This window comes from Camelus ferus, chromosome X, assembly GCF_009834535.1.
Source record: "Camelus ferus isolate YT-003-E chromosome X, BCGSAC_Cfer_1.0, whole genome shotgun sequence".
Classification (NCBI taxonomy): Eukaryota; Metazoa; Chordata; class Mammalia; order Artiodactyla; family Camelidae; genus Camelus; species Camelus ferus.
Window position 1 is genome coordinate 69,644,158 of NC_045732.1, and position 16,087 is coordinate 69,660,244.

The following is a 16,087-nucleotide window of genomic DNA, read 5'->3' on the forward strand; positions in this document are numbered from 1 at the left end:
TCTTCCTTCATGTTAGCCACTAAAACACCCAACAGCTTGCTTTTCTGGGTGGGTTGGGGCAAAATACCAATATACTTAGATTTAGCAACAAACACACAAAATGGTCCAGTTATTGCTAAAGCTGGAGACAATGTAAATTAGGCTGATAAAATCTAAGTTGGCAGTAATAGGCAGCACTAAGTATTTCTAGAGGTATTCTTATTTTTTTGCTTTAAAAAAGAAAATTGTCGGACATAATCCTACCAATTGCAGAGGAGAATTCTTTGAAGTTTATAAGGCAGTCAGAGTTTTCATCCAACAGTCTGAATGTCCATAAAGCTAGTGAGTCTCTGTTTGCAGAATGAGCCCAGGGACTCAACAAGTGATACAACACTCTGAACTGCTGGCAGTCAATCTGATACTGTTCCAAATATGGCAGACTGGGATCATGGTACTTCAATACTGGAGAACTCAAACACCAATAATAAGAAAAAAACAACTGTTTCTATTTAAAAAAATGAAAAAAGGAAAGTCATTAAATCAGAAAAAGTAACTTCATAAGATTTTTTTTCTTTTAAACATGTCTATTAAAATAATTCTAAACAAAATAGTTGAGTGGCTGTGGTAAAGTTTTGCTAAGAGTATTATTTTTGATTTAAAGAAGGAAAATAGTACCTTAAAGATGACATAAAGTTCATCCAATTCATGAAGGCTCAATTTCACATCTTGTGAAACAACACGCAACTTTAAAAAGATTAAAAGCAATTTAGAATTTAACACTTTAGTATAGAAATTTTATACAAAAAAGGCAGAGTAGAGTAGGGATGGACTATTCAATAAATGGTATTCAAATAATGGGCTATGTCAGTTGGAAAAAAATATCATTAGAGTCCTATATCACACTATAAACAAAATAAATACTTTACATGTATTAAAGATCTAAATGTTAAAAAAAAAAAGCAATACCAGTACTATAAGCCAATATGAGAAAGTATGTTTATAAATTGTATAATTTTATATTGGGAAGGCTTTGCTAAGTTTGACATGAAACCCACACAACATGTAAGAAAAAAGAGATTTGACTACATAAAAATTTGAAACTTATATACTCTGAAATACACCATCAAAAAGATGAAAGAAACAACAAGACTGAGGGGAAATATTAGCCACAAATATAACTGACAAATAATTAATACCACTAATATACAAAGAGCTCCTAAAAATCAATAAGAAAAATACCTCATAGAAAAATGGGCAAATGCTAAAAATAAGCAACTAAGAAAAAAAATGAAAAAGGTTAATAAACATATGTGATCAATGAAATTAAAAGGTGAGATTTAAGTTTTTTTATCTATCGAATTGGCCCAAATTAAAAGATTTTTAATATGCGATGTTAGTGGGAGTACAGGGATAAGGGCATTCTTACACACTGTTGGTGGGATTATAATTTGATACAAATATTTTGGGTTTTTTCCATTTTATTTATTTAGTGTTTGTTTTTCTTTGGGGGGTAATTAGGTATTAATTTATTTTTTGGAGGTGCTTGGGATTGAGCCCAGGACTTTATACCATCCCCCAATACAAATCTTCTGAAGGATAATTTAGAAGAACCTACTAATTTTTAAATGGGCACACACTTTGAACCAGCTGCCATTTCCAGGGATCTGCCTTACAGAAATATTCTTACAAATGTGTAAGATTAGATATACAGTTGACCCTTGAACAACATGGGGGTTGAGGGGCACTGACCTTCAGCACAGTCAAAAATCTGCATATAACTTTACAGTTGGCCCTCCATATCCATGGTTCCACATCTACATATTCAACCAACCATGTATCTTGTAGTACTGTAATACATGTTTACTCAAGCAAATCCACATGTAGGTGAACCTGTGCAGTTCAAACCCATGTTGTTTAGATAAGGTATTAATTGTAAGAGTGCAAAAAGTGAAAGAGAGAGAGATACTAAATGCATATTAACAAGGAATAGTTAGGTATAAGACCTCCATACTGTGGTAGACTATTCTGTGCATTAAGAAAAGTGAGATATTCAATGATATGCAATGACCGTGAGATATTTCTGAGTGAAAAAACTTGCAGAACAAAGTAATTGATATGATATTTTAAAAACTATATTGCCCCCCCACATACACATTTATGTCTATAGGTATTTAGAAAAAATATCTGGAAGGATACATGCAAAATCATTTTAATATTGGTTACTCCTGGGGTAGAAAACTTACTTTTTTACATTTCTATAATGTTTGAATTATTTACAATAAGCACGTATTACTTTGGTATCTTTTTTAAAGTTAATATATAAAAACGATAAACAAGGGAGCTCTATGGTAACTCTCTCACAGTAACATCACTGAATTATTTAATTGCCATCTAAACCTGGAATCTTCAGAAGTGTTAATTTTCCCAGCTTTGTATCTCTGAGGACTTGATCTTTAAGCCAGTAGGTTTACAAAAACAATCCATGCTTACGATAAAAGCTCAAATAGTACAGAAGGATTTACACAGCAAAGTAAAACGATCCCTCTTCCAAACAGCAATCTATTAATCCCACTCACCAGAGGCAACCGATATAAACAGCTTGTTATGTAGCCATCCAAATATTTCAAAGGAGTACTTAAAACAACCTGTTTTATACCTTTTTCACTTTACCTTAGGGATCCAAGGATAATAATACATAGCAGCAGCACAGACTACTATGTAGGTCAGCTGTTCTTATTGATGAAGCACATCACAAATAGGTTACGCTTAAATGCCTACATCACAGCATTCAATATTAAAGGTCAAATAACACAAAACATGTTGGAGAAACCAATAAATTCAGCCAGAAGAAAATTACTTATTTTCTCTCAAAAAATTTACAGTAAGCTAAGGTGTGGCAAGAATCTAGCTCAAATGTGTAGTCATTTTATTTTCTTCACATGGAATGATAATTTTTTAAAGGAACTTGAGGGGGAAATTACTCCAATTGGTTGTCCCCCACTGGGTGGATACTCACCACATTCTGCTTTGTTGTTTCCTCCAGGGTCTGTATCACATACAATCTATTTCGACACCGCATACTATGTATATCTTCGCAGCGCATATTCCCATATTTCTGCAAGAAATACGATTTCAGTGGATACTCATTCATAATAAATATCCACTTCTCTTACAATTGAATTTCATCAGATTCAATTCTCAGAGGCCTCAGTTCTATTTCTAGCTATTTTCCTAACTTGTTCAGTGATTATGCAAAGTTTCACCTCCCACGTTTCAGTTTTTCTGTATATTCACAGGAGAGGATTCCATCTACTATGGGTCTAGACTAAGTACAAGAACATTGGTAAAATTCTTATTCTCTAAGAAGAGAATGTTTTTCAGCTTTTTATATAATGACAGATACCCATGTGAATATAGTTTCATTTAATGAAAAACAAACTGAAGCAGAGGAGGTTATATAACTTCGGAACAGTTTCACAGAACTCATTTTTTAAAGTTTTTATTTTTATTGAAGTATAGTCAGTTTACAATGTTTCAATTTCTGGTGTACAACATTAATGTTTCAGTTATATATATATATATATATATATAAATTTTCATATTGTTTTTCATTATAGGTTACTCCAAGATACTGAATACAGTTCCCAGTGCTATACAGTAGGACCTTGTTGTCTATTTTATATATAGTAGTTAGTATCTTTCGAATTCCTAATTTATCCCTTCCCACTCCCTTCCCCCTCTGGTAACCTTAAGTTTGTTTTCTATGTCTATGAGTCTGTTTCTGTTTGTTTTATAAATAAGTTCATTTGTGTCTTTTTTTTTAGATTCCACATGTAAGCGATATCATACAGCATTTTTCTTTCTCTTCACAGAACTCATTTTTAAAGTGAAGTCGGATTTTAAATGACTGTATCTTTACTTGTATTATCTTACTCTTAACATACCACTAGAAATATAACTATAGTATCATATGCTATATATTTATGGTATAAAAAAACTTACCTCATTTGACTCTCTAATCAAATCTGTAATATCCACTCTAATATGACTGCTTTTTTCATCACTTACATTTGAACCCTGTTGCACACTTGAAGGCAATGGGCTATCCTTATTAGTGACATTGTCAAAGAACCTATCCAAAAGTGATAGTAATACAAGAATTAGTAGAAGTAAAATGTAGGGAAAATGACAACTAATTTCTCCCTAGTTAGAGATTAATTTCAACTGAGAGGACAAGGGACGGTCTTATGAGGAAGTAGAATTTGAAGATGGTGAGGAATTAGGAAGACATGGGAGCGGGGAATGGGACAATGATGAAATGATTTCAGAGGTGGGAGGAGAGCACAGGGGAAGCAGATAGGCTCAGAGAGTACTCAGCAAACACCACATAGCCCAGTAAGGATGGAATATAGGGTATATAGAGGCATGTAAGGAGAAATAATTTAAGAAAGATATATTGAAGCCTTAACATAGAGAATTCTAAATGCCAGCGTCAGGTGTCTGTATTTTATTCTGTACATAAATGGGATTTACTGCACCATTACAACAGCTACCCAAATATTCATTCATTTAACATATACATAACATAGTGTGTGTGTGCGCACGCGCGCACACACACACACGTTTCAATACAAAATAGCATCCACCGAAAAGGCACTAGGAAAGCTCAGCCTACCTGACTGAAACCAGCTGGAAACCAGAACAATTTCCCCCACTGGATATTTAATATTATCAACCACCTTTCCCTCCTCAAATTGTTCTTATACACTTTATAGCTCAAATTGGGACTATGAAAGTCCCAGCATATTGAATCAACAATACTAGTGTGAATGTGTACATAACCTACTGGTTTACTTCAAAGTAACTGACTTTGATTATATTCTCCTTGGAAACAGAAGAGCAGACTTTAGGCCTAGCTTTTCATTCAACTAACTTTGTGACTTTGAGCAAACTGTTTAAAGTTTCTAGGGCTCAGTTTCCTCACGTATAAAACAAGGAAATTGAACAACATAATCTCTAAGGGGCTCTCCAGATTTATATGTTATAGTTCTCACAGTACCTGTTTAAAGCTGTCACAGCTTCAGCATCATCTTTACATGCCAGCAGTTTGTCTAAATTATAGTCAAGTATTGCCAGTCCCAGTTGTAAAATGGCCTTTATTCCATCATAGAAGAAACAGTCCACCACATTCACTGCACTTTCAATAGGTAGCACACTAATAAAAAGTGTGAGGAACCATGAGAGAGAAACTGAGGAAAAGAATGTCATATCGGTCATGTGTTCGGTCAGCTGGGGGAGATGATCTCTGATAAGTTCTTCAAAGACTGCCTGATCCACCAAGGCACCTGGAGAACACATGAAGAAATTAAAAAATGAACACCTTTTAAAAGGACTTGTTTCTGATATCTTCCCACTTCTATTAGTATGCTGATATATCTCATTTCTCTTCCTTAAATTATGGACTTCTTCAGTGCCTTTTCTATATTTCACACATTTTTTTTTATCTGCTGGCAGTATCATGCATCAAGAGGTACTTGAGAAACTCAATTCATATTCATTTAAATAGTTATTTATGGGATCTTTATTATGTGCAGAAACCTGTAATAGGTGCTGTAAGAGATAGCAACAATTAATGAAATGATCTCATCTTCAAAGAGTTTAATATCTAATAGAACTTAAGGTAAATACACAAATAACTAACACAAGACAATCCAATCAATGACCTAGCCATGATACTGAAGGCTTATGAGGGTGCAAAGGAGAGACCACCTATAGTTTTAAGGTAGGGGCTCACAGCTCTATAAATATTTGATAACTGAAGAAAATATTATATAATTACAAACTGAGAACCTAATCCTTCTTTCAAACCTTGTATATATCTATACAATTCATATAAATGTGGAGATTTTAAGATGATTAAAATCTATCTCTCATATTAAAAAAATTTCAGTAGCTCCAGATGCTTCAGATCACCACTGTTTCAGCAATACAGAGATAGTAAACTTAAAATTTGTATTTTTATAAAGAAACAGACTAGGTATTTTATTTTTAAAACATAACCTATTAAACAATTTTTCCAGTCATATATTCAGTACGAAAAGCTCTTCTCTTGAACATGTCAGTAAACATGACACTTTGATATTGTTTGCATTTTGTATACTTCAAAACTTAATTGATCAGTTCTTCCACTTGACAGATAATTGTATAGACAAGAGGTCTACAAATTGTTTAGAAAAGAAATAAGTGTTCGTATAGGTATATGTGTATGTGAGTTTTTTTTACCAATGATTCGACGATTAAAATAATCAGGTAACATTCGTTCACATACAGCAACCAGAAGCCAGAAAGCTTCTTCCTCTTTTGCATACAGAAGCAACACTGAAGTCAAAATGTTCATTGCCTAAAATTCATAGAAAAATAAAAATAATAAATATTGCTCAGGTAACAATTACATTTCTTCTTCAAACATAGTAGTTTTCAACAATAACAACTATGAGACTAATCATAACGAAACATGAGAACTCTGAGCCAGTCCAAAGCAAAACAAGGTGAAGTCAGACTAATATCTGCTAATCAGTAATTATACATATGTATATATATATTTTATACAATTCAAGGAAAATGAAGCAGTAATATCATGAACACAGAACACAATAATTAAACCTTTCTAATTTAGACTAATTTCAACAAGTAGAAAATATTAATTACTGCAAATCTTGAAAAAACCGTACATACTTTCCAAGACATATTAAAATCGGAGAAACAGACTTCATCTGTATTTTCAACTACCTACAGGAGAATATTCCTTAGATGTCAATCACCCTCAGTTGTGTCCAAATCTAAAGATCTTCTTTCCTCTATTAAATAGGATTCTCTTCTTTGATATCTTAATTTTGATCATGCTAGAAACCTTTTATCTTCCAGATACAATCTGTCTTCATATCCTAGAGTTTCTTCTTAGAAAATGTCTTTTAGATTTGCTTTATCCTTTCCACCCCCACTACCATCTTGACTTTCTCCTTCTTCTAATCTATCTTCCATACAAATGTCAGATCATTACTTTTAGACAACATTTGGCCATAGCCTTTATTATAAAGGTAATAAAACCTTTAATGTATAGAGCCTGGAAAGAATGGAAAGGTATGAAGAAAATTAAATCTCCTGTACCCTACCTACCTAGAGATCACCAGCGTTAACAAGTTGATGTATTTTTTGTATGCTTTTATTTCTTTCCCTTTTCTCCTAAAATTTAGACCAAACTGTATATTAAAGTTTGATTTTTTTCACTGAACATTATGTTATACATTTTCAATGCCATTAAATAATTCTTCTAAAACAGTAGTTTTAATGACTGTAAAATAATCTAATAAGTTGAATATACTATAAATTATTTAATCATTCTACTATTATTAGACATTTAGGTTGATTTCAACTTTACACTATTATATATAACACTGAAATGAATATTTTTGTATATAAATCTTCATTTAAGTGTTTTACTATTTTCTCAGGAAAGATACATAGAAATGAAGTTATTTGGTCAAAGAAGATTATTTTTAAATGACTTGATATTATTGCCAAACTATATTCCAGAAAGATTATACTGATTTATAGTTTGAATTACAGTGTTTGAATGCTTATTTCACTGCTCCTTTGTAATAATCATAATTGGCTTTGCTGATTTGATAGCGAAAATGGTATCTCATGGTTTGAATTTGAACTTCTTTGAGGTTGAACTTTGTTTCTTAGACTTTGTTATTAATCTATATTTTTTTGTTCTGTGACTAATCTTTTCATGCCCATTGTTCATTTTTATAATTCAATACTTTTCTTATAGATTTGTATATAAATTATGTCAATTCACTGCCATATCTGGCACAATATTTGACCTCAAGCTCAATTTTTACTCCATCACTTTCCTGTTCAAGAAGCCATAATGAAAAAATGTTAAAAAAAAAAAAAAAAAAAAAAAGAAGCCATAATGGGAGAAACATCAGTGAAAAATGGCAGAGTAAGGCCCTCCAAAAATGCTCTCCTCTAGAAAAGCAATAAGACTAGCAAAAATTGTCAAAATCATTTTTTCAGAACTCTGAAAATTCACCAAAAGCTTATAGTAATTCAGGAAGCATTTATTTAATAAAATGGCTGACTCTCAGTAAAAATAGTGAGCTCTATGGTATTTTTAATTGCCCTAGTCTCATCCCTCCTCCTCAGCTTCACAGTAACCTTAAAAACCAACACTCAGCAATCATGGTGAAAATCAGCACCTAGAAGCCACGAGAGGGAACAGAATGGGGCTAGAGCTTCTTCAAAGCCCCATTCCCAGAGAACTGTCATTATTTGACCTGTCTGGTGGTTCCCTGGAAGAACACACTCATTGTCTGTCTTTATCTGACCTGACACAGAGCTCACCCAGGGCAAACAGCCTTTCCCTTAGAATGTTCCTTCAAAAAATCAGAAGCAGTTGCTGAACATGTGGCTGCCTGAGGCAGTGGATAACAGTTGGGCCAAATAGTAGGTCATTAAAAGTTAAAATGAAAAGCTGGGAGATGAGATATTCTTGGGGGGCTGTGGAACAACGCTCTTAACATATGCCTGGGAATCTAGAAGGCCAATTGCATTGATATGGCTTTATGCCTGCCCAGAGCTTTGTGTATGCTCAGGAAAGAACAGAAAAGGACCTAAGCTCTTACCTCTGGCTAATCTTGAGGCTCTGCACAAACAGGAAGTGATAGAGAACAGAAAAAAAGCAGAGAAATATCAACAAAGCCCAAAGTTGGTTCTTTGAAAATATTAAAAAACTAGAAATTCCTTTTGGTAGCCTAACCAAAATGATAAAAAACAGAAAGAGAGAAAGGCAGGGGGAGGGGGGGGGGATTCAAATTAAAATCAGGAAATAGAGAACATTACTACCAACCTTAACAGAAATAAAAAGGATTATAAGGGAACACGAAGAACAACTGTATGCTAACAAATTAGACGACCTAGATTAAATGGACAATTTCTTAGAAAAACTACCAAGAGCAACTCAAGAAAAAATAGAAAAATCTGAACAGACTTGTAGCAAGTAAAGAAACTGAATGAGAAAATTTCCCACAAAGAAAATTCTAGGAACAGATAGCTTCACTGGCAAATTCTACCACACATTTAAAGAATTAACACCAATCCTTCATTAACTCTTCAAAAAATGTGAGCAGAAGAAACACTACCCAGCTCAATCTTTGAGACCCTGATACCAAAACCAAACAAAGATATCATAATAAAAATATGTATCAATATATTTTATAAATATAAATGCAAAAATCTTCAACAAAATACTAGCAAACTGAACAGTAACATATAAAAAGGATTCCACACTGTGACCCAGTGAGATTTATCCTGGAAACACAAGAGTGGTAAAACTTATGAAAAGTAATCAAAGTAATACACGATATAAAAAATACAGAAACCTCAGTTAAATAGTTGGGTGACCAGAAGGAAGAGCTTTCATGCCCTGCCACTACGGCAGAGCCCAACAGGGAGGAGAAAGACTCCTCGTCTTTCCTGGCAAGGACTCAGCCAAGGAAAAGCCATGGATATTATTATAGCCCTTCCAACTTCCTTATCCCTCTATAAAAGCATTTTCCTCCCCTTGCCGTTGGGGAACTTGCCCATGGCTTGCCATGGTTGTAGACTCCAAATTGCAAATCTCTGTTTATCCCAAATAAACCCATCTTTGCTGAAGAAATATCTGGCAGTCTATTTGTTTCAGGTCAACAATAATATTACTAGAATAAAAGGGAAAAATCATACGATTATCTCAATAGACAAGAAAAATTACTTAACAAAATCTGCCACCCTTTCATGATATAAACACCCAACAATCTAGGAATATAAGAGAACTTCCTCAACATAAGGAGAATCTACAAAACTCCCACAGCTAACATCATACTTAATGATGAAAGACTGATTACTTCCCCCTAAGATAAATAACAAGACAGGAATATGCAGTCTTACCAACTCTCTTCAACACTGTACTCAAAGTTCTAGCCAGCTCAATTAGGCAAGAAAAAGACGGGGGAAAAAAGCATCTGGATTGGAATGGAAGAAGTAAAAATATCACTATTCAGATTCCAGTCTTGTATGTAGAAAATCCTAAGGAATCCACAAAAAAAATCTACTAGAACAAACAAGCTCAGCAAGGTTGCAAGATACAAGACCTCTCTCTCTCTCTCTCTCTCTCTCTCTCTATATATATATATATATATATATAGATCTTTATATTTATATATATGGCAATTGTATTTCTATATACTAGCAATGAATAATCCAAAAATAAAAGCAAGAGAACAATTCCATTTACCATAATGCCAAAAAGGGTAAAATACTTAGAAATAAAATTAACAAAGGAAGTATAAAGCTTGCACATAGGAAACTACAAAACAACCTTGAATGGAATTTTAAAAGAATTAAATAAATGGAAAAGAAAAATGACCTGTGTTCATGGACTAGAAGACTTAATATTGCTAATACATAGTATTCCCCAAGTTGATCTACAGATTCAATGCAATGACTATCAAAATTCCAGCTGGCCTTTTCTTTCTGATTCAGAAAAAGACAAGCAGATCCTAAAATTAATATGGAATTGCAAGAGACCCAAAAGAGCCAAAACAATTTTGGAAAAACATAAAGTTAAAGGACTCACATTTCCCAATTTCAAAACTTACTACACAACTGTAGTAAAAAAAACACAGTATGATACTGGCATAAGAACAGAAATGTAAAGTAATAGAATAGAATTATGAGTCGAGAAATAAACCTTAACATTTATAGCCAATTGATTTTAAGCAAGGGTGCCAAGACAATTCAATGAGTGAAAGATTAGCTTTTTTCAACTAATGACACTGGGACTACTGGCTATCCACAAGTAAAATGAAGCTGGACCCTTTCCATACACCACACACAAAAATTAACACAAAATGGCTGAGATCTAAAATTAAACATGAAAACAATAAAACTCTTAGAAGAAAACATAGAAGTAAATATTTTTGTCCTTGGATTAGGCAATGGCTTCTTAGATATGACATCAAAAGCACACAACAAAAGAAAAAGAGATAAAAATAAAAATTAAAACTTTCCTGCTTCAAAGAACACCATTGAAAAAGTGAAAAAGACAATCCACAGGAGAAAAATTTTGCAAATATTATATCTAATAAAGGACTGGAATTCAGAATATATAAAGAACCATTACAACTCAGCAATATCCCAACTTTAAAAATTGGCAAAGAATTTGAATGGACATTTCTCCTAAGAAGATATATACAAATGGCCAACAAGCACATTAGGGAAATGTGAATCAAAACCACAATAAGATACCACTTCACATTTACTAGGATAGCTATAATAAAAAAGAGAGACAATAAGTGTTATTGAGGATGTGCAGAAATTGGAACCCTTATACATTGCTAGTGGGAATGTAAAATGGTACAGTTTCTTTGAAAAATAGCTTGGCAGTGCCCCAAAATGTTAAACATAAAGTTACCATATAATTCAGCAATTCTACTTCTAGTTAAATACCCAAAAGAATCAAAAACCACATCCACACAAAAAGCTGTATGTGAATATCCATGGCAACATTATTCATAATAGCAAAAATATGGAAACAACCCCAAATGCCCATCAACTGCTGAAAAAACAAAATGCTGTGTATGTATACAATGGAATATTATTCAGCCATAACAAGGAATTAAGTGCTAATACATGCTACAGCATGGATGAACCCTGAAAACAATATGCTAAATGAAACAAGGCAGACACAAAAGACCACATACTGTATCATTCCATTTAGATAAAAGATCCATAAGAGGCAAATCCATAGAGACAGAAAAGTAGATTAGTGATTGCCTAGTGTTGGAGGTAGGGAGAAAAATGGAGTAACTGCTAATGGATATGGGGCTTCTTTTTGGGGTGATGAAAGTGTTCTGGAATTGGATAGCAATGATGGTTGCATGACTTTGTGAATATACCAAAAAAAATAATGGGTGAATTTCTCTAGATAGATGAAAAGAAAAAGGAATCAAAAAAGAAAAGAAAGGGAGAAAAGAAGGAAGAAAACAGATCAGAGAGATGGAAGGCAGGGAGGGAGGGTGGGGAGAAGGAAAGATAAATAAAGCAAGACAGTCAGCCAGCCAAAATGAGTCAGTATGGCTCACATGGGTTTCTGATCCAAAGCAATAAACCCTGTTTACCATATTAAATTCAAATTTTTTACTTTACTTCTTGATTCCAGCATGAACCTAGCCAGTCTGATCTCCAATGCAGGCTTACTCTCATCCGAATGGTATTACTCATAGTGTTACCTGACTCAGAATAACTTTCCTCTGGCCCTCCACGTCTTCAACTTTGCTCTTATCTTTTAGAAGTCACAACCAAGTATTGCCTACTTTGAAGCTGCCTCTATACTACTTATAGATAACATCACAGTCTCTGTGAATGTAAGCTCTTTGAGAAAAGCAGCATTATGCTTCTTTTTTAATCTTTCAGAGATCCTAAAACATGGGAAATACTTGTCATTTAGATGATCCATTCACTTAAATTGCTTTTCATTAAAATACCTGTCTATCTGATAAGTTTCCATGGATACACAGGATTGATCTGTAATCATTCTGAGTGCTCAACCTCATTATAAATGAATGTGTGGCTGAGAGTGCTAGCTATCCACTATAATCCAATCTCCTCTTCTTCCATAGTATCTAAATGTATGTGGGCTCAGCCACGCTGCATTCTGCAGAATTTTTTTGTGAATAGGTGTGACTATGAGAGCAAGATCCTCCAATAAAATGTGGGTGAAGTGATGTATGCAGTTTCCAGGCCTAGCCAATAAAATCTCCCACAATTGTTTCTCCACGCTCTCTCCCCCTTTCTGTGAGTAGTAATGGCAATGAAAGAGCACCTTGGAAGCCACATTTTGAAGATGACAGAGTCTGCTGTTAGCCTAAATCCTTGAAAAATCAATCATATGGAGGAGAGCTACCTACTGACTTGAATACTTGCTCTCCTTGGTTTATTCCTTTAAGTAAACTTCTAGTGTGTTTGAGCTATTATCTGTTTGACATTATCTGTGTAAGCAGTCTAGCACACCCTAACCAATATAGTGAGCTCCTAAAGGAATTTTTTTCAATGATCCCTCCACTGCCTACAATATAAAATTGAAACTCCTGACCTATCCCAATCTACCTCATTTTTTTCCTCCAATTATTTCATTTAATTCCCTCTGCATTTCTACTAAACAGAATATGGCCTTATATGTATTCCACATTTACCTCTGTGTTTGGTTACACTGATCCCTCCACCAAGAATGTTCTTTCATTCCATATCCATACACCCAAAACTCCCCAGTTTCAAGACCTATAAATGCCACCTTTTCAAAGAAGGCTTCTTTGTTCCTGCCAATGAAAACAACTTACCCCTATTATAAACCCTGACTTCATATATTTCTGATAATTTACCTCATTTGTGTTTCATTTGCCAATGAATATGTTTTAATACCTACCAATCCATATACTTTTTTTTTTCCAATCCGTACACTTCTAAGGGAAGGATCCTTATCTGATTCATCTTTATATCGCCTTTGTGGAGCTGTCTGGTGCTCTCTGAAGTCTCTTTGAAGCCTCTCTAAAGCCATAAAACCCCCATTCCTGGGCCCTCCATGTGCCTGGAGCTGACTGGCACCCTTCACCTCCAACTCCCCACTTCAGGATAAAAACATCTTCCTGGATGTGTGTTTATCATAACAAAACTAACCGCCCCCAGGAAATGACTAATCACAATACCCTAGGCAGACAGGCATCACTGCATATCTCGTACTTATCAGAGTCATAAATCCCATTACTCAGAGTAGCCCCTGACAAGTCTTACCTCACTTACAGCCAATCACAAATCTGTTGCCCTATCCCTTTGTGTTCACAGCCCCTTCCTCAATAAAAGACCCTGCACGTTCACCCTTGGTACTCACACAGGCACCTCTCCTCTGTGTGGCCTGCTGTTGCCTGTAGCAGCGTATCTATTAAACTTTTGTTTTTTAAGCTGTCCTTTGTCTCTGGTAAATTCTTTTATTACCGGCAACACCAGCCCAGCCTGCTGTGTCCCCAGCAGTCTTGAGCACCAGCAGAGTATCTTTTCCAGAGCAGAAATTCAATAAACATTTGTTAAATGTAAAACAAAAATAATGAAATATCAATTCTAAGTATTCCCACTACCATTCTACTTAGATTAATAATAGCCACTATAATCTCAGTCCAACCTCTGTCCTTATTAATAGAGTTGGATTTGATGTGATTTTATCATTTGGAACATGTAAACAGTTGAGCTAATAATGAAATCATACCTGGCAGTATCCAATTTTGGGATTCCTGAATGCATAAGCAGTGAGTACCCGCCTCAGCGCAGATATGCCAGTGTCACTCTGAAAGGCTGGATGCTCAGGCAGGGAGCGACGCAAATCACGCTCAATTTCTTCAGTAGCCAAGTTGCAGGTCCCTAAGGACTGTTCGACCACTTCAGCATAATAGCCAGGATTAGCAGCCATGTCATTAACAGCACCTGTAAACATGATTACATTAACATTCAAAAGAGGGCTATAATAAGGCTACTACTTGCATACATACATGAAGAATTGAATTACCCTTAAACTTAGCTTTATGCTCACATGGTAACAGAGTACAAACAAGAGAAAAGGAAAAGCTTGACACCAGAATTTATAATATCATGACATCAATCTCATCCAAAAGAATAACATTTTCATAAACTGTCTTTTCCCCTTAACTTTCCTCTGACACTAAGAAATTCCCACCCTATCCCCTGCAATTACCCATATATTGTCTAATAAACTATACTGCTCACACAATGGATGTGTGGATATATAAGTAAGTACATGTAACTACCTTACTCTCTTTGACTAGTCTGAACTCATGAAGAGTAAGACTTTGTCCTAGCCATCTTTGTAATTATTTTTATTTAGCTTGGTGTATAACTCCTAGAACGGGCATAGGTAAAGTCTGCTAAATGAATAAAGTGAATAAATGTAATACCTGAAAAAAGCATCCAGAGCTCTCCTCTTAAGGTCTCTGGAATCCCTCTTACAACCAGATCTCGAGTCTTTTTGGTCCGAAACATGCTAACACCACGCCCGCATTCTGCAAATAGGATGTTCCACGACTGTTCCTTCATCTTTTCTTTCAACTGTAACAAAACAATCAAAGCAACTAAACACAGTGAAAAAACTTAGTTTGAAGTTTCAAATAACTAAATAACTCTCTTCCCCATGAAACAATTCCCAAGGAAATGAAGAACATAGAAAGTCAAAATCAGTCTTCACAGACAGGCCAAATACTGGACCACTGTCATCACTAAAATCTTTTAAATCCATATGAGTATAACAGCGTTAATTTACTATTTTAGTTCTTAGCTAAATGCATATTTAAAAAGCATTACACTTAAGAGGTAAAGTTTTGAATCATCAATCTCATCAAATCACCCCAATAAGGAATGATTATTAGAAATTTATGCAACTAAAACCTAAGGTTCAACTTCCATCTTTTATCTTAATTCTTGGTAACAGCCCTATTGTGTAATGGAATGAAACAGTACTATCTGCTAGAAAATCGATTTTCAAGCTCCCAAAAGAGCTTTCAGTTGTGATACCTTCTAGTCTGATTTAAGATTTTTATTTTTGATCAACTGTTTCAGTCTATAGATTTAAATATTTGGTTTTCCTACCATTTTGGAATTAAGAGTCTCCAAATTTTGAGGATGAAACACTGTCATTAAGGCTTCTGTGTTCACAGTTTTACTGCATTCTCTCTGACATGTCAAAGACTGTACCTCAGTATTATCAGATGGGTCTACAGAATCAGAACTAATAGGAACCTGAAAAAGAAAGAATATAATTGTCCTAAATGTATGCATAAAGGTTTCTGCAAGAAGAAAAAGCGATCATGTTTAACCCGTTATTTATAAACAACAATCTATATACATAACACATATTAAAGCAATGTTTCAGAAGAACATTGTTTTTCTAACAAAATTAGAGATGTCAACAAACCAATGTCTAGAACATCAAACTCATGAT

General features: G+C 34.4%; 1 protein-coding gene across 1 annotated transcript in view; it reads right to left on the bottom strand.

Moving 5' to 3' along the window:
• Positions 1–16,087, bottom strand: part of TBC1D8B (TBC1 domain family member 8B) — a 41,435-nt gene that overhangs the window by 9,486 nt on the left and 15,862 nt on the right. The window contains exons 7-15 of the mRNA XM_014567181.2: positions 15,736–15,885; positions 15,048–15,198; positions 14,345–14,559; positions 6,262–6,379; positions 5,039–5,324; positions 3,982–4,111; positions 2,996–3,094; positions 655–723; positions 244–484 (exon numbers count right to left, since the gene is read on the bottom strand). Of these exons, the coding sequence (XP_014422667.2) occupies positions 244–484; positions 655–723; positions 2,996–3,094; positions 3,982–4,111; positions 5,039–5,324; positions 6,262–6,379; positions 14,345–14,559; positions 15,048–15,198; positions 15,736–15,885 (1,459 nt within the window). The remainder of the gene's footprint in view (positions 1–243; positions 485–654; positions 724–2,995; positions 3,095–3,981; positions 4,112–5,038; positions 5,325–6,261; positions 6,380–14,344; positions 14,560–15,047; positions 15,199–15,735; positions 15,886–16,087) is intronic.